Consider the following 19,595-nt stretch of genomic DNA (forward strand, 5'->3'; position numbering starts at 1 on the left):
TACGCCTTCCTGGGAAATCGCAAAAAAAAAAAACAAAAGCACGATATCCAGCATAAGACAACTCCGTTGATGACAAATTGGCTTACCTGGACATCGCCGATGGTTTTTTTTTTCTTTGCGATACCCCGAAGGAAAATATGCGATTGTGTTGGTGACAATTTGGAGTCGCGCCCTCTCTGCTGCTATAAATTAAATCATCGCTATATCAATAATGGCAAATATCAAAGAAGCATGTTCTGCTAGGCTAGCTCGAGAGCGACTAGAAGCAATCAAAAAATTTCTTCCCATGAGAGATTCTGTAAGACAAAAACTTCAAGAACATCAGCGAGCACAAGTTGAATTCGCAACCGGCCCAGAACAGTTATTTAAACCCGTAACAACAGCTACTGAAAAAGTTGCAGCGACTACTGAAAGAGCTATATGGGGAGATATTAAGGATAAGGAGGAGAGGAAGAAAGATATTCTTTCAGTATTAAAACAAACCGCTGAGCAGACTGAAAAAATAGCAGCGAGAACTAAAAAAACAAAAAAGATTTTACGAGATCTTCTGATATAGCTGCAGCTCAACCTCCACCCATTGGCGAGGAAATACTTGAGGGTATTGGTAAAATTCGTACTGAATTTGCCGACGTGAAAAAAGAACTTGCATCTAAACCAATAAAAGAAAATATTGGACTGATTGCAAGATTTAAGGATGGTTTTGTCGAGGATATTAGAAATACTAAAGGAGAAAAATTGCCTGAAAAAATATTAATTAGTATATTTAATAAATCTAGTGTCTTAAAACCCGGTTTTGAAAAAGTAAATGATGATAATCTTATTAAATGGATATATCGCATACATAAAAACAAAAAACAGGCCAGAGATGATGATTTAGAATACAGAGGTCTTTTTGAAGAAATACAGAGACTTTATAAAGAGAGTGTGAAACAAATAGAACAACAACAACTCTCCCAGCAGGAACCTTCATATCAACTTCCTCTACCTCTGCAACAGATAGAACAACAACAATCTTCTTCACCGCAGCAAAGGTTGATGTCGGAATTTAAAAAGTCTGAGGAGCTACTTAAAAAAGCAAAAAGGGGAAGAAAGATCACCCTTAAGACTATTTAAGAAAAGCACGGAGACAACAGAAGGAACAACCGGAAGTGGTTTGGGAAGTGGTTTTATTGCTTGTCTTAACAATATCATTGATGACGTGCAACGATTATAAGTTCTCATAGAAGGAAAACGAGCTGGAAATAACTTACCAGAAATAATTAATGAAGCAGCTGATATCTGTTGACAATTATTTTCAAGGCGGTATCATGGATACTAGTATCTACCGAGAACTTATTAACTCGTTGATGACTATCATAGTGACTAGTTGTTAGATAAATGAATAATTAAATAAAAATGATCATACACACTTCTCATCGTGGACCCGTACCGGTCAGGGTGATAAACTCGCGATTACCAACCTATAAAGCAACTTACGGAGATGGACTCGGTGATGTTGTTCAGGGTTTATTCAGAAGAATAGCTCCCAAAGCAGTATCGATCGCAAAACAATTATCAATGAAAGCTATTGACGTTGTTCGTGATAAAGCTCCTGGTGCTAATGGTAACATTGCCAGTAAAGTGTTTCTGGCAATCAAGGACAGACTAGCACGATTAATACGCAGACCACCACCATCAGTCAAATTACCAAGCACTGAGGTGATGCCTGCAAATGTCAGTAAAGTAATAAATCAGGCCGCAAATCAAAAACTAGCAGCGCTGATAAATCAAGGAGCTGAAAAAATAAATATGAGTCTGATATCAGGAAGTGGTCTTCATTTTAGAAGATAACAAATTATAATAAAATGTTTAAACGTGTATCTGACCCAGCATTTGACATGGATGCACCAGTACTCAAGGATGAATCCGTGCGTGATTATCAGTATTATTCTTATGAAGCAGTATCGCCAAATCAATGCGGACGAATTGAATTACGAGCTCAGGATACAAGTAGATATTTCTTGCCCGCTGAAGCATTTATTGAAGTCACAGGTAAACTTGTAACAAACGTCATCACTAATACCGAATACAGAGCAAATGTCAGAGTTGGATTTGTTAATAATGGGATCGTGGCGTTATTTAAAAGTGCTGCCTATATGATTGATGGAAAAGAAATTGAGACAATCCAGGATAAAGTTGACGTTGCTACAACGATTATAGGCCTAGCAAGATATTCAGATGATTATACTAAATCAGCTGGCCCGACTATGATGTTCGCTAAGGGTAATTTTGACCGTCCTGCTGGGAGGCCTAATATTGTAAGACGACCAAGAAACTTTGCCGACAACGCTGACGCTGATGTATGGCGGGTGGTTCATAGCAATCCAGATCACAATTTAGGTTTTGCCACATGTCAATTAATGTTAAAAGGTGTTCGTAGAAGATTTTCATGTGCAATTCCACTATCCTATATCTTTGGATTTTGCAGAAATGTCAGAAAGTTATTTTTGGAGCCAAACACACAGTTGTTCTTCATCAAAAAGAGGATAATGATGCTATCTGGCGAGAAAACGGCTCTGCTGATGGTAAAGTAATATTATTTAAACTCGCGTTATGGATGCCGGTAATGTCACCATCAATCGCTGAAGAGCAGCGTCTACTTTCTTTTATGGATCAAGGCGGTAAATCAATATTGTCGTGGTTAACAACAACTACTGACAGTAATCAAAATCCTTCCAATGGTTTATTTACTTGGCATATATCATCACAGCAAGGTGTTTCTGCACCGAGACATGTCTTTGTTGCTCTTCAACTGGTTGAACGATTAAACAATCAAGAAAGAAATCCAATGGTATTTGACAAACTTAACGTCAAAGAAGTATCTTTAAGAATAAATGGGCATCAAGAACCATCCGAGGATATATAATTGGATTTTGAAAATAATTATGTGGCACGTGCATATCATCGCTTGATGACATTTATGGGACGCGATCAAAACAAAGACACTGGTTTACAAATATCACAACAGGATTTTACTATGCTGTACCCAATTTAATACTTTTCGCTGGAACATCTTGATTTAGTTAAGCAATCTGTCGTTGATATACACTTTCAAGCTATCATGCGTTCAGCTGATAATTACAGAGCAATTGCTGTTATACTCAGTGACAAATCAATGATACTTGAAGGTGTTGGTGGACGAATGAGAGTCGTTGATGCGCCAGTGGAAAACATATAGACAATTAGATCAATTGCGTTTATTATAAAAATGTCATACAATCACGTTAATGTCACCCTGACTCCTGGTCAGGTGAAGAAACTACAAAACGCAAGTGCAACTGGGGCGACGATAACACTAGAGCATGATCAAATTGCTAGTGGTGGTCCAAACAAGTTATCGTTGACTAAAACCCAACTAAACACTTCAATAAAGCGAAGTGGGCAAGCAACGGAGTTCAAATTGATTTCGCTCCAAGAGCTATCAGCAACATGATTAAAACCGGTGGTATATTTCCTCTTCTCACAGCGTTACCAGCGATAATAGCTGCTGCTGCCCCAGCTGTTGCAAAAGCAGCCGCGTTAGGTGCTGTTGGAACCGCTGCTGGAATGGCATTAAAGAAAGCAACTGGAAAGAGAATTTTATACAAGGAGAGCTTTAAAAAAAGATCATCACGGACACAAAAACCAACAAGGCATCCAAAAAAGTCCAATATGGTTCAGCCGAGTCATCTAAAATTACCGGTGGAACAATACGGGGTGGGTCTAAGACTTCCAGGAACTCTGCCTTCATGGTACCCAAAACGGTTTTAAAAAATAGCGGTGTCACACCGATGCCGTGATGAAAAAGTAACTATGGCACCGCTGACGGTAAATTATCCATGTTGCGGGCCGAGTATGATGTTCACATAAACGCTTTTGCAAGATTTCACAGAAATTTTCAAAAAACCGATGAAGCCATAGATAAATTCTTCAGCACTCTGCTCACCGTTGATGCAAAACTTTCTGATATAAAAACTAACATTGATACAATCAAGAAAACACTCGAAGATGTCATAAGTGGAATTCCTGAGATCGTTAACAAAATTAATATGATTAAAATCCTACCTGGAGTTACTCCTGGGTATACACGGTATCATCTGGATTTGCAACATGGTCAAAACAAAATAATACTATCAAATATACCGCAACAGTCACTGGAGTGTATAGACTGTTTTTGTTGAGTGCTGCAAAATTTGAGATATTTACAATGTATCCCTGGCGACATTCCACCGACAAATTTTCCGGAGTTGTGACTATCATATTAAATAGCGGAACCGAAGAAATGGTTAAACTGGAAGCAGCCGATAAGAAATTAACCGCAACATCTTACTGGTGGTGTTTGGAATTTGTAGCTGAAACACCTCAATTGGTCACTGCGTAAAATAATAAATGGCCCCCCTGACAAAGTCAACGATGGCAGCGTCAACAACAACATTGGATGCACAACAATATAGATACGATCAAGTACGCGAATGGCAGTCAGAGTTAAAAACCATTACTGACAAGTATACGCTGAAAGTAAAAAATATAAGCGGCGTGTAATCGTCCTGAATGCTATAGTATACTCAGTATCTGCGTTAGTTGCATCCACTGGAGTAATATTATCAGCGCTAATGTCAGTAACAACTGCAATCGCAGTAACAATATGCATTTCATCATCAGCGGCCGTGGCTGGTGTTTTTAATATAATCGCGAAAAAGATATCAATGTGCACGAGCACAAAATTGCACGATTATGTGCACGAGCACAAAATTGCATGATTATGTCATGCGGCTAAACACAGCAACAGCAGCATACTCAAAATTATCATCACTGATATCATCAAGCCTCAACGATACAATGATATCAGATTCCTAATTCACGAGCATGGCAAAGATATACGAAGACTACAAATAAGTCCACCATTTGAAAACAACGAAAATGAATAATGACAGAATTACTTCAGCAAATGGCCATAAATACAACTCCAGCAAGGACCACAATGATAAGAGTGAGCTCAACCAAACCTGAAAAACATTTTACTTTTGATTTCATTTCTACGTATTTGATTTCCAAGTAAATTTCCATGTATCTCAAGGGAGTCTTACTTTCATTTTCGATCGATTCACGATCTGACATAATTTTTCTTAATTGTCTCACATGAGAAATATTTTCTTTGCTTCATATTCAAGAGATAATTCCGACCTAATTTTTTTCAAATTGCACGAGACAACGAAACAAAATCTTTTATTCATGTTTCTTCTACTGTGGCTAGTGACTGATACATAGCCGTCTGAATTTTCTTTATAAATCTATATTGTGATTGTAGAATATACTGCCCTTGTTGTTTATCCTCCTGCAGTGTTTCAAAGTCAGAAATAATCTTTTCAGGATTTAGTTCATCGGATATATTTATGCCGTCATGTTCTAATTTTTTAATAGCAACAATTACATCATTGATATTTTCGTATTTCATTATACCAAATATTATATATTTAAAAGAAAAATATTTTAGACCAAAAATAAACAGTAGCTATGATGAGCAGTTATCAGTCATGGATCCCTGCACTGGCCTGTGTGTCTTCCATGGGATCCTTTGTTTGAGACTTTTGTCTTTGTTTGAAACTTTTGTCTTGTTGAGACCTTTCTTATGGTCTTCTTGGCATCCCATGATCGTTTCTTCCTTGACTCTGTCAAGGGCCACATTCTTTCTGTATGTTTTTCTGTGGGGTACCCATGTGACTTAGAGCTTATGCATCAACGCTACTGTTTATTTTGGGGCGCCAGCAAAACGAAATGTTAGAAGGCTATCAGTGCACTTTTCATGTACCCCCCACCCAAGATCAAACCCCGGGTGAGTAAAACATACTCATCACGCTGTTTGACATGATGAGAGGGGGGTACATGGGGCTGCTGCTGCTGGCGCCCCCAATTATATAGAAAAATCCTATAAATCGGTACCATCGACAATATGCCTATTACGAGATTCGAACCACCGACCCCTTGACAGAGTCAAGGAACAAGAGTCGGCTGCGCTACCACTGCGCCACATAGCTCTAATCTACTGATATAGGATTTAAAAATTATTATGTAGTTAAGCATTTACAGACAGTTGACAATTTGCAGCAGAATTTTAATTCTGAATTTTATTTCTGAATACACAAGTTTGTACCCGTTAAGTCAGATTTGATAAACCTGAAAAAACAAGTATATTGTCTGTGAATATTTATCGTAAACGCCTACCTGTACTGACAATCCTTGATAAAATCTACGGAGGAGTAATTGGAGATGTTTTAATTCTGTGCTGTAATCATACAGGTGACACGAAGAATTGTTTACCTGTAGTGTGTATACAATAGACAGTTCGCCACACCAAAAAAAAAAATAATAGAACCTGAATTTAGTTCTACTTTTTCTGGATAATATATCACCTGTAAAGGTAATGATGTGGGTTGCGTAATCTCAAGGGAAGGAATTCCATAATTGACTTTTACACAATCGCTGCAGAGTTATCTCCGTTATCTGTATTTACATAGGAAAACGAAATCCAGTTTCCAAGCCGGTTTGAAAAAGTTGATTTGATTATTTCATCTGCAACATGTTGGACCGAACATTGGTGAATACCAAAATGTTTGCCAGCCGCGTTCACTGACTGAAAAATTCTCTCTTCGCCGGTCGCTATATTTAAACATCGAACTGCCTTAGGCTTTCTGCTCTCCCCAGCATTCCCACATGCAACATTCTCGCGTTGTGTGATAGCTTATAGGTTAGATAAATTATTGTTAAGATTCTCTCTGTCAATATGATCGATCATAAGAGCATCTTTGATCTCTCCAAAGAAACATTAGAATAAAAACCTGTGATTGTAATATATTCTTTTATTCCCAACGATGAACATAAAATAACCAGAATTATTAACAAACCAACTGGTTTCTTCAGCCTACATTGCATAACTACGCCATTATGATTTGCTTTATAATCCTTGATGATGGGATGTCTGACAAATTCTTGGGTCATTTATACAATAATGTATTTGTCTAATTTACAATTTGTCTGAAAACTTAGATAATCCTCTTCACAATCTATAACTCTACCCCTGACAGAGTCTGTTTTTTTATATCATAATATCTTTTGAGTTCCCTGTATCGCTTACCACCACAATGAGCACACAACTATGTTTTTCCTCTAACTCCGACATCATATCGGAGACATGGTATTGGTCCTAAACTACCACTATGAACACATTGTGAATGTTGCCCGCAGAATTCCTTTACACATGATTTGCCACATGGAGTCACATATCCTACCTTAAACCATTTACACTGATTTCTTGTTTGAGACATTGTATATATAATATTTTTTATTTAAATGTTTGTCTTAATTACATATGGATAAGTTTGAGAGATTATCCAGAATCAAGCCCTGGAAAGCTTCTAGATTCGATCTTGACAGACTAACCCCTGACTCGCGGAGGCGAGCTCTGACTGATCTGATTGATATTATCAGAGGTGCCAAAAAAGAATTTCGTGATGATGGAGCATCTCACGTGTGGTCTACATTCAAAATTATATGTGACGACTCTGTCATTGATGCTACAATGAATGATGCACGAGCGAAAATGATTATCGATTACCTCAATCAGAAACACCTTTTCAGAATAAAGGTTATTGTGCAAACAGATTCCGATACATGGATTATCTGTGACAAATGTGACCCTGTCCTTGCTAATGGATACAGAAGCGTCAATAAATCATGTCGCTGAGTTATCAAGTAAATTAAAATTTCCAATACGTTAATGGGAGAGGTCTTATATGAATCGCCGAATTAGTCAAGAGGGGGAGAGGGGCACGTATTGAAATTATTGACCATAATGTGGAATGTTCGATGTTATCAACCAGATAAGTAAAAACAATCCCGTGTCAGTGTGGTTGTTTAACAGTTCCGAAGATGGCGAGTATGATCAATTTGTAAGACCCAATGGCATCACAAAATAAGTGCAGTTTAAAGTGTCTGAGGTAAAGTTAGTCTGGTTCCATGACCAATTCTACTGAATCTAATATAAAACCCAGATCCAAATGGAACAGGGACAAACCAGTATCTGGATTTTAATGCAAACATTCATATTTCCATATACTGTGATTTTATGCTCTAAGTCCATATTTTAAGGGTGATTTCCACAGCAAAATCATCATGCCCCGGCATATATAAGTCCATATTGTACAGGTAATTTCCAAAATCATCATGGCTGGCAGGTCTGCCAATATGCTGATATAGACCTCATTCATGACTTAAACTTGACCAGTCCTAAACTCGGACATGAATTGCCAGAAGGATCATCAAAGGAGGAATGAAGGCTAAGATTTTCATTGGAGGTAAAGCATACTGATGTAATAAACAAACAAACATGAATAAGAAAAGTGTATATTCTGAGCAGACTTTATCCCCAATATACTACAGTCATTATAGTTATTGGAATAGTAAAAAAGCTGCTGAAAAAATAGCAAATGTGCTAAAAGTTACTCAGTGGATTGCTTGGCCAAACAAGCATTGTGGCAAATGTACCTTGGCCAAACAAGCATTGTGGCAAATTTACCATGCCATAAAAGATTTCCTGTAGATAGTTTCATTTTTTGTTTCTGCTGACATAAAAGTATGTGTTAACCATTACAGATGTTGCCAACAGATATAACAAAGTGAAGCCATTGATGTTAATAGATACAGTGAGTGTCGCAGATGCGCTTAAATGTATTTATGCCATTTACCATTAAAAACATGGTCATGGCTGTTAAAGGTCATTTGAGGTAAAGAATTTCTTGTAGCTGTTGCTGCATTGTTAACTAGAAATCATGACCATGCTATTGTGGAACAATTTAATCATAAACCTTCAAGTAGGTAACATGACTTCCCTCAGTCACAGAAGCATGGAATAATGAAACCACAAGCGCAATCGGATTAGAACCCAATGAGGCAATCTGACAGAAGAATGTCATTGTTACTTATAAAATGATTTCACAAACACCACCATCAGACCCACTTGGAAACAATTTGATTCAGTATCATCACGCACCATAGGTGATAGAAGGCAGGCAATGTCTTGCCACTTACCTAATATGGTCCACTGATGCATTTATAATTTCTAGCAGAACTGACTGAAGTCACCAAGTAGAGCATTTGTTTGATATGAATTGCAAGTCAAGTCTTTTCTGCAGATACAAATTGGATATAGAAGACTCTGACCTATAGCAATAAGCCCTGTCCAAAATGCCCATAATAATACTACTTGTGACATTCAAAAACTGAAACATTAAATCTTACAATTGTTAAGAAACTGATATGGACACAATGCTGACTGTATTTTGCTATCTACTAGTGCCAAAATGACAAGAACACTACAGAATACCCAGGTTCTCTTGCATTATTGTGAAGATTAACTATAAACTGATAAATTGAAACATATATCATAGGGATAGTTTTTTTTCTCCCTTTGTTTGGATTGGAATTTATGGCACAGCAACTCTACCAGATATATAGTGAAAAGTCAAATGAAGCACAGTGCCTTGCCCAAGGGCACACTACTATAGCCAACCTGGGCTGATTCCATAGTAGGATTCAAAATGCACTCTTCTGATCACAAATCTGGTGTGTTAACTACTGTTCCATCCTTAAATCCCCCCTCCATTAGCTACCTTTTACAACATGTGGGAGGGCAAATCATGCCTATTCTACATAGTAAAAGTAAATGTGTAAATATGCCACATTTCCCAGATGACAAATCCATGTATTATGATAAGGTTACCCTATGAAGAGATCTGTCCAGTAATAAGCTCACCCCCACTTGCTAATTTTCATCACATTTACAAGTAGACCCTTGACTTATCATGGGATAATTTGGCACTTACAGCACTGTTGGAGAGGCTTAGAAGGGCAGTGACCAGACCAAAGTCCTGCTTTAGTCTCTGTTCTGGAGATGCAACCACAGAAGAACCCTGCTGCTTTGGAGTGGAAACACTGGCACTTTCAGAAACTTGACTTTTTGGCATCTGTAGGAGAAATGACAATACATCCACAGATTTAATGGCTGCATTATCTAACTGGTTGACTAGGGTTGAAACAATACACCCATGTTATGCATTGATACAGTTCAAAATACACAGCCTACAATACAATACATTATCATTTCACATATTAACTTGATGGTCTTTCCATCTTTAGAAGCTCTGTCAGTGGTAAGTAATTTATGTGATTTATTTCCATCATGCAGATACTTAGTATCTATTTTTTCACCATTTTCATCCATGACAAGGTAACAAAAATACTTTCCAACAGACTACCTGTTAGTTGTCACTGATTTTGTATTCAACATTTTATGCCATATAAGGTTACTCCATTTGATCAGATGCAGGACTAACCGTAGCCACCAGACAGAAGTATTTTGATTACATAAATATCTTTACTTCTTAATTTCATTTCTTTTCTCAATAGGGATATATAGTTATGTAGCACATGATCCCACAGGGCTATATTGTTTAAGAAAAGAAAAACCAATTGCATACTACTTTTAAATTGTCTGTATTTTAATTTGGCTTGGTGTTCTGCCTTTTCTGCATCTGCTGAAAGGGTGACCAAGCAGCATGCTGTCTATTTTTGTCCATCCACCATGTAAACTAGACTCATATTTAACAGTATTCTTGGGCTCAAAATCACCCACTAGTAATTTTTCCCAGCTCCAATAATCTGATATATTTCATAATTTTACAAATTATTGTCACCATAACTATGATAAGCCAGTATTTGCCAAGTGAAATCATCATCTGAAGATGAATAATGCTGGGAATCAGCCATTTCGGGGTTTCTGTGTAGCCCATATTTTAAACACATATTTGTTGTTGTTGTTGTTCTAGGATTTAACGCCATTTTTCAGCACAAGATAGTGGCAGGCTTCCCCACGTACCCACGCTAGCCGAGTCTTGGACTCAAACCCACACAGGCAGAGGTGAGATGGCACTGACTCTGACCCTACACCCCAACATAATGTCCAAATTTCAAAAATGGGTTGGCAAGGGTCTGAGGAAACATGTACTACTTTATGCCAAAAAGCTACTGCAATAAAATAATTCCTGTGGAAATGGCCGGGGGGGGGGGGGGCAATATTACAAACCATGTCACTTGTTAATAATTTGCGGATGGAGGGTGAGTGTTGTCAAGTCGTTTTTATTTTAACTAACAAAAATGAGTGCCTGTACCTGGAACAGCTGTCTCGGATGAATTTTCAATTTGAAGAATAACAAGGCAAATGATTAATGCAATTCTGGAGTACTGTGGAAGACTAAAATAGACTGCATACAGTAAGTATCATTTTGTAATGAATTTCCACCACTTGTGTCAATATATGTATCGATACAGCAAAAGTATCAGTGCATCAATATAGTGATGAATCGTTCCACCTTATGGTTGACAGTCCTAATTTTTGTCAGTAAAGTGAAATTTTCTAGATTTTTTTTAAAATTTTGAAATAAATACTGGTGTTTATGATACTGACCTACCAAGAATTTCATTTTCAACAATCTACCTAAATAGTGTCTCAGAATGTGCTATACGTAAATAGTCTCTCAGAATGTGCTACACCTAAATAGTGTCTCAGAATGTGCTATACAGACTTTACCTAAATAGTGTCACAGAATGTGCTATACAGACTTTACCTAAATAGTGTCACAGAATGTGCTATACAGACTTTACCTAAATAGTGTCACAGAATGTGCTATACAGACTTTACCTAAATAGTGTTTCAGAATGTGCTATACAGACTTTACCTAAATAGTGTCCTAGAATGTGCTACACCTAAATAGTGTCTCAGAATATGCTACACAGACTTTACCTAAATAGTGTCACAGAATGTGCTATACAGACTTTACCTAAATAGTGTTTCACAATGTGCTATACAGACTTTACCTAAATAGTGTCACAGAATGTGCTATACAGACTTTACCTAAATAGTGTCACAGAATGTGCTATACAGACTTTACCTAAATAGTGTTTCAGAATGTGCTATACAGACTTTACCTAAATAGTTTCAGAATGTGCTATACAGACTTTACCTAAATAGTGTCACAGAATGTGCTATACCTAAATAGTGTCTCAGAATGTGCTATACCTAGTGTCTCAGAAAGTGCTATACCTAAATAGTGTCTCAGAATGTGCTATACAGACTTTACCTAAATAGTGTTTCAGAATGTGCTATACAGACTTTACCTAAAGTGTCTCAGAATGTGCTATACAGACTTTACCTAAATAGTGTTTCAGAATGTGCTATACTACTTTACCTAAATAGTGTCCTAGAATGTGCTATACCTAAATAGTGTCTCAGAATGTGCTATACAGACTTTACCTAAATAGTGTCCTAGAATGTGCTATACCTAAATAGTGTCCCAGAATGTGCTATACAGACTTTACCTAAATAGTGTTTCAGAATGTGCTATACAGACTTTACCTAAATAGTGTCCTAGAATGTGCTATACCTAAATAGTCTCTCAGAATGTGCTATACAGACTTTACCTAAATAGTGTCCTAGAATGTACTATACCTAAATAGTCTCAGAATGTGCTATACCTGGTGTCTCAGAATGTGCTATACCTAAATAGTCTCAGAATGTGCTATACAGACTTTACCTAAATAGTGTCTCAGAATGTGCTATACGGACCTTACCTAAATAGTGTCTCAGAATATGCTATTCAGACTTTACCTAAATAGTCTCAGAATGTGCTATGCAGACTTTACCTAAATAGTGTCCTAGAATGTACTATACCTATATAGTGTCTCAGAATGTGCTATACCTAAATAGTCTCAGAATGTGCTATACAGACTTTACCTAAATAGTGTCTCAGAATGTGCTATACGGACCTTACCTAAATAGTGTCTCAGAATATGCTATACAGACTTTACCTAAATAGTCTCAGAATGTGCTATGCAGACTTTACCTAAATAGTGTCTCAGAATGTGCTATACAGACTTTACCTAAATAGTCTCTCAAAATGTGCTATACAGACTTTACCTAAATAGTCTCTCAGAATGTGCTATACAGACTTTACCTAAATAGTCTCTCAAAATGTGCTATACAGACTTTACCTAAATAGTCTCTCAGAATGTGCTATACAGACTTTACCTAAATAGTGTCCTAGAATGTGCTATACCTAAATAGTCTCTCAGAATGTGCTATACACTTTACCTAAATAGTGTCCTAGAATGTACTATACCTAAATAGTGTCTCAGAAAGTGCTATACCTAAATAGTGTCTCAGAAAGTGCTATACCTAAATAGTGTCTCAGAATGTGCTATACCTAAATAGTCTCAGAATGTGCTATACAGACTTTACCTAAATAGTGTCTCAGAATGTGCTATACGGACCTTACCTAAATAGTGTCTCAGAATATGCTATACAGACTTTACCTAAATAGTCTCAGAATGTGCTATGCAGACTTTACCTAAATAGTGTCTCAGAATGTGCTATACAGACTTTACCTAAATAGTCTCTCAGAATGTGCTATACAGACTTTACCTAAATAGTCTCTCAGAATGTGCTATACAGACTTTACCTAAATAGTGTCTATACAGACTTTACCTAAAGTGTCTCAGAATGTGCTATACAGACTTCACCTAAATAGTGTCTCAGAATGTGCTATACAGACTTTACCTAAATAGTCTATACAGACTTTACCTAAAGTGTCTCAGAATGTGCTATACAGACTTTACCTAAATAGTGTCTCAGAATGTGCTATACAGACTTTACCTAAATAGTGTTTCAGAATGTGCTATACAGACTTTACCTAAATAGTCTCTCAGAATGTGCTATACAGACTTTACCTAAATAGTGTCTATACAGATTTTACCTAAATAGTGTCTATACAGACTTTACCTAAATAGTGTCTCAGAATGTGCTATACAGACTTTACCTAAATAGTCTCAGAATGTGCTATACAGACCCTACCTAAATAGTCTTAGAATGTGCTAAACAGACTTTACCTAAATAGTCTCAGAATGTGCTATACCGAAATAGTGTCTCAGAATGTGCTATTCAGAGTTTACCTAAATAGTCTCTCAGAATGTGCTACACAGACTTTGAGAAACAAAATTCATGAACTTTCACTGACCATTATTTTACAAACTTCATGACTGTTTTCTTGGAAATAGGTCATGTAGTTGCAATAAATAGAAAACTGTGAAAGTACACAAAGCTCTATGATGGACAAATTAGCTCTTTCACTATTCATATGCAGCAGTCTTTCTATTTAGAATATTCTCAATTTTTTATGATCAGTGGAATTAGAAGATGATGATATATATTACTAATGTACCTTTTATTGTTGTATTTTTATTTTATTTTTTAACGTACTGGAAAAGTATAATCTACACACAGGAAAGTGTAAGACATAATTCTGTGAAAAAAAGTATAATGATTATGGCAAAACCGTAATGGTTGGCATGTATGCCATTACCAATTCGGTCCATATGAATTGAATGTGGAAATCATGACTGTCAGTTGGCCCATTACAGATTCAATCTATACAAATGTAATTTTATTTTTAATTAATTGCCACAGTCAGTTCATCAAACCACTCTGCATTTGTTGTTGCTAAAAAATTAATTAATTAAATACTAATTGTTGTTCTAAATTTTAATACTACTATATCTCATAAAAGAAAATAGTATTAACAGATGTCGGATCTATCAGAACGAATGTCAAGATAGGTAGATTGTTTCTTTTGTTTTCATCAAAATATGTGCAGCTCTCATTGTGACATGGCGGCATATGATATTCAATTATGTTTGCACTGGATCACACATTCAGGTTGACCTCATCCAAAAATGTCTACTTTTTAACTTTTATTTTTCCCCCATGTACTCTTTTTCTGTTTAAGGATCTAATGACACTGATTGAAGTGAACTAACTAATGACACTGATTAAAGCGAAACAAATTAAGCATACTTCAAGGAAGAAATTAACTAAGTATGGATCCATCTTGATTTTCGCACAAATTGTACACAGATACTGGATTTCCTGCACCTCTGTTGGGGCTGCCTTCACCTCACCACACACTCTCACCAACCTCTGAAACAAAGTAGCATTAAAACTAAGGATAAAGCCACAAAAAAGCATCTGATATTAGTGTTCATTTCAAATAGAATAAATAAAATGAGTAGAATAATTGTTATTTGCAAGCCCTAACAGACAAAAGATTTACATGTTTCAATGAGTAATATGATTTCATATGAAATAAGCTCAATGTCAGACTGTTTATCATAAGTAAAATCACATTCTTTATTCAATATGCATTCAAAAAGAGTTAAAATGACTCAGAAAGTTTGAATATTTCACTCTTCTTTTGTCAAGTCAATCTTGATAATATTATACATCTAATAATGAAAATATGAAATGAGTTGTGACCAATGATATGAATGAGGTGATGTAATAAACAACAGTGTCTGCTTTTGATCATTAAGTCTAATTTCTTCATATCTCATTCTACCTAAAATATATGAAGTTGGCAAAATAATTTACATCTATGGTAGAAATTCATTGCTTGCAATCACAAGTCAATAAAATGACTAATTGTTCATATCCTTTGATTTTTCATACACCAGTAATTACAATTATCTGGTATTGAGGTACCAGAGAAAATGATACGTTTTTGTACATTTGAAGAGATGATCAAGTAAACAATGTAGGAAGAAGAAAATTGCCTAAGCAGGAATGCTCAAACTGTAAAACTTTATTTTGTCCAATTACTGTAGTACAGTAGAACCTGTCTCAAGAGACCACCCCTTCTGCCAACAGAAAGTGGATCTTTCAAGCTAGGTGGTCTCTCATACAGGTCAGAATGCTAGATAAATGATTAATCAGTGCATTAAGAATATGGTCTCTCAAGACGGGTGATCTTTCATGGCAGTAGCCTCACAAGGCAGATTTTAGTGTACTTATGATGCATTCTATGTTCCAAGTTACATCAAAATAGTATCCAGAAACTAAGTTAAGGAAGATCACGGTTGCATGAATATAGGTAAAAATGACAGTTCTAGAAACTAAGTTCAGGTAGATCACAGTTGCATGAATATAGGTAAAAATGACAGTTCTAGAAACTAAGTTAAGGTAGATCACAGTTGCATGAATGTAGGTAAAAATGACAGTTCTAGAAACTAAGTTAAGGTAGATCACAGTTGCATGAATGTAGGTAAAAATGACAGTTCTAGAAACTAAGTTAAGGTAGATCACAGTTGCATGAATATAGGTAAAAATGACAGTTCTAGAAACTAAGTTAAGGTAGATCACAGTTGCATGAATATAGGTAAAAATGACAGTTCTAGAAACTAAGTTAAGGTAGATCACAGTTGCATGAATATAGGTAAAAATGACAGTTCTAGAAACTAAGTTAAGGTAGATCACAGTTGCATGAATATAGGTAAAAATGACAGTTCTAGAAACTAAGTTAATGTAGATCACAGTTGCATGAATATAGGTAAAAATGACAGTTCTAGAAACTAAGTTAAGGTAGATCACGGTTGCATGAATATAGGTAAAAATGACAGTTCTAGAAACTAAGTTAAGGTAGATCACAGTTGCATGAATATAGGTAAAAATGACAGTTCTAGAAACTAAGTTAAGGTAGATCACAGTTGCATGAATATAGGTAAAAATGACAGTTTCAACTGAAGAAGCACCTACATATCAAGCTGCATTACTCTTCAGGCAAGAGTGTCAGAGAAAATGATCTAAACAAAAAAGGGTTACATAGGCAACAGTGTCAGAGAAAATGATCTAAACAAAAAGGGTTACATAAGCAACAGTGTCAGAGAAAATGATCTAAACACAAAGGGTTACATAGGCAACAGTGTCAGAGAAAATGATCTAAACAAAAAAGGGTTACATATGCAACAGTGTCAGAGAAAATGATCTAAACACAAAGGGTTACATAGGCAACAGTGTCAGAGAAAATGATCTAAACACAAAGGGTTACATAGGCAACAGTGTCAGAGAAAATGATCTAAACACAAAGGGTTACATAGGCAACAGTGTCAGAGAAAATGATCTAAACACAAAGGGTTACATAGGCAACAGTGTCAGAGAAAATGATCTAAACAAAAAAGGGTTATATAGGCAACAGTGTCAGAGAAAATGATCTAAACAAAAAAGGGTTATATAAGCAACAGTGTCAGAGAAAATGATCTAAACAAAAAAGGGTTACATAGGCAACAGTGTCAGATAAAATGATCTAAACACAAAGGGTTACATAGGCAACAGTGTCAGAGAAAATGATCTAAACACAAAGGGTTACATAGGCAACAGTGTCAGAGAAAATGATCTAAACAAAAAAGGGTTATATAGGCAACAGTGTCAGAGAAAATGATCTAAACAAAAAAGGGTTACATAGGCAACAGTGTCAGAGAAAATGATCTAAACACAAAGGGTTACATGGGCAACAGTGTCAGAGAAAATGATCTAAACACAAAGGGTTACATAGGCAACAGTGTCAGAGAAAATGATCTAAACACAACGGGTTACATAGGCAACAGTGTCAGAGAAAATGATCTAAACAAAAAAGGGTTACATAGGCAACAGTGTCAGAGAAAATGATCTAAACACAAAGGGTTACATGGGCAACAGTGTCAGAGAAAATGATCTAAACACAAAGGGTTACATAGGCAACAGCATCAGAGAAAATGATGTAAACACAAAGGGTTACATAGGCAACAGTGTCAGAGAAAATGATCTAAACAAAAAAGGGTTACATAGGCAACAGTGTCAGAGAAAATGATCTAAACACAAAGGGTTACATAGGCAACAGTGTCAGAGAAAATGATCTAAACACAAAGGGTTACATGGGCAACAGTGTCAGAGAAAATGATCTAAACACAAAGGGTTACATTGGCAACAGTGTCAGAGAAAATGATCTAAACACAAAGGGTTATATAGGCAACAGTGTCAGAGAAAATGATCTAAACACAAAGGGGTTAAATAGGCAACAGTGACTTAGTTTTATCTTAAGGACAATGCTTTTCATGATACATCTACAAAGCCAATGTATATTATGCTGCAAGCAATATGTTTGAGATTTGGGTTTTTAACATATCTTTAAAAAAATTCAGTCATATCGCTACAATGTCTGCAGTGTGACAGTTTATAGTGATGTCTAGAACTGGAACATCATGCCATAGACATGTAGCATCATGCCCCACCCAGTCACATTATCCTGGGACCAGGCCGACCAGTTCTAACACTCACCTGTTAATGCTGAGGGCCTAGCAAGGCAGCTGTTAGTAACATTTTTATAAGTCTCTGGTATGACTCAGCCGGGGTTCGAACCCGTGACCTCCTGTATCTGAGGCAGACATTCTAACCACTAAGCCACTGGTATGGCCGTCTTATCATGTGAAACAGCTCGGAAATTTTTTGTTATTTTTTTTTTTAAATCAGGAGACTGAATATCATTGAGAATTAAAATTGTCGTAATGAATTCTTCACACTGACCAATGAAGTTATTCTTCTTCTTGGGGAAATGAATCAGTCCCGACATAGCCTTATTGTACAGGTCAGTTGCAAGCAGGGGATGTAAAGTGCTTGTATATATGAAATCTATCAGATAAAATGAATAAACACTGTTTAAGGAAAGCTAATAACATTGACAACATATCATAACGCACTGGCAGATCAGGATCCATGTTGTCTGTTCTACTGATTAGTCTTAACAAACTGTACAGACCCAGATCTGCCAGCACATTATGTAATGGTAGATCTGGGTGAATGCAGTTTAAAGCTGGATCCAATTTATAAGCAAGCATATTTATTCTACATATTAATATCAAATTAACTAAGCACCTATTTATCACCTTAGAAACTATAGATATTTTTGTTCAATAGATTTACAATATTTCAACAAAAAATAGCCTAGCAGTATAACTTACTGTATATACTCGCTTACAAGTCAAGTCCAAATGCAAACACAACAGACCCTGATCTGCCATCCAATAATGTGCTACACAACAGACCCTGATCTGCCATCCAATAATGTGCTAATGATTACTACTAATAAACTGATATTTGGATCTGTGCAGTTTGCAGCCGGACTAGTCTTGTAAGCATGTAACTATATACATGAAGTAGCACATGTCCCTTCTACTTTGTGTAATGTTATGACATAATATAACAATATGTAAAATAAAAAATAATGGATGGATTTATGACACAATTATTAAAAAAATTTACATAAATCTCTCTGTACTTCCAACCCCACTAATTCACATCATATGGCATGTTACTTACATGGACAGCTCTATGAACACTGATGTGTGGTAATAATGGCTGCTTTATCCTGGACAGCAGTCTTGTAAAGAATGCAAGCACTATCTGCTTCATCCCTGGCGGATACTGAAAATAAGTCAATCACAATGTTTTTAAAATCACAGAACTTTCACAAATATGGTAATGATACTGAATTTTCAAAGCCGTCATTAATTCCTGATATTGTATGTTGTGAAAATATTTAAAGAAAAAAAAGGACTGAAATTTCAACTTAAAAATACTTGGTAGTACATTTTAAGTCGAAAAGAAC

General features: G+C 36.2%; 1 protein-coding gene across 1 annotated transcript in view; it reads right to left on the reverse strand.

Moving 5' to 3' along the window:
• LOC149795661 (FHF complex subunit HOOK interacting protein 2A-like) overlaps positions 1-19,595 on the reverse strand; it is a 108,248-nt gene that overhangs the window by 67,600 nt on the left and 21,053 nt on the right. The window contains exons 4-6 of the mRNA XM_089965502.1: positions 19,307-19,411; positions 14,978-15,100; positions 9,897-10,037 (exon numbers count right to left, since the gene is read on the reverse strand). Coding sequence (XP_089821628.1) covers positions 9,897-10,037; positions 14,978-15,100; positions 19,307-19,411 — 369 coding nt within the window. The remainder of the gene's footprint in view (positions 1-9,896; positions 10,038-14,977; positions 15,101-19,306; positions 19,412-19,595) is intronic.

The sequence above is a fragment of the Sinohyriopsis cumingii genome, chromosome 7, assembly GCF_028554795.1.
Source record: "Sinohyriopsis cumingii isolate HCF-2022 chromosome 7, ASM2855479v2, whole genome shotgun sequence".
Classification (NCBI taxonomy): domain Eukaryota; kingdom Metazoa; phylum Mollusca; class Bivalvia; order Unionida; family Unionidae; genus Sinohyriopsis; species Sinohyriopsis cumingii.